Source organism: Cystoisospora suis (assembly GCF_002600585.1).
Source record: "Cystoisospora suis strain Wien I chromosome Unknown contig_7200, whole genome shotgun sequence".
In the NCBI taxonomy this organism is placed as follows: domain Eukaryota; phylum Apicomplexa; class Conoidasida; order Eucoccidiorida; family Sarcocystidae; genus Cystoisospora; species Cystoisospora suis.
Genome location: NW_027159986.1, coordinates 1 through 300, shown reverse-complemented (window position 1 = coordinate 300; position 300 = coordinate 1). Strand labels below are relative to the sequence as shown.

The window sequence follows — 300 nt, the reverse complement described above, 5'->3', positions numbered from 1 at the left end:
TTTTTCTTTCTTTCTTTTCTGTTTGTTTAGGTGGAAGAGAATTTTGGCTCGTCGTATGCTTCGTAGACTGCGTGAAGAAGCCCGTGAAGTTTCAGGATTGATAAAGAAAGCCCAGGATCTCCAGAAAGATTTAACAGACGAGCGCAATAGGAGAAGCGAAGCAGAGAGTCATGTCTTACAGCTCCAAGCTAAGAATGACGACCTCAGCAAGGAGCTGAAGAATCTCCAGAAGGAACTCCAAGCGTCAAGAGAAGAGGTCGAAAACTTAAAAGGTAACATACACACCTATCCCCCCCCCCC

At 45.3% G+C, this 300-nt stretch overlaps 1 protein-coding gene across 1 annotated transcript in view; it reads left to right on the top strand.

Moving 5' to 3' along the window:
* Nucleotides 1-271, top strand: part of CSUI_010344 (myosin f) — a gene marked incomplete at both ends in the record, with an annotated part of 8,100 nt that extends 7,829 nt beyond the window's left edge. The window contains one exon of the mRNA XM_068070449.1: nucleotides 31-271. Within this exon, the coding sequence (XP_067917575.1) occupies nucleotides 31-271 (241 nt within the window). The remainder of the gene's footprint in view (nucleotides 1-30) is intronic.
* Between the last annotated feature and the right edge of the window lie 29 nt (nucleotides 272-300).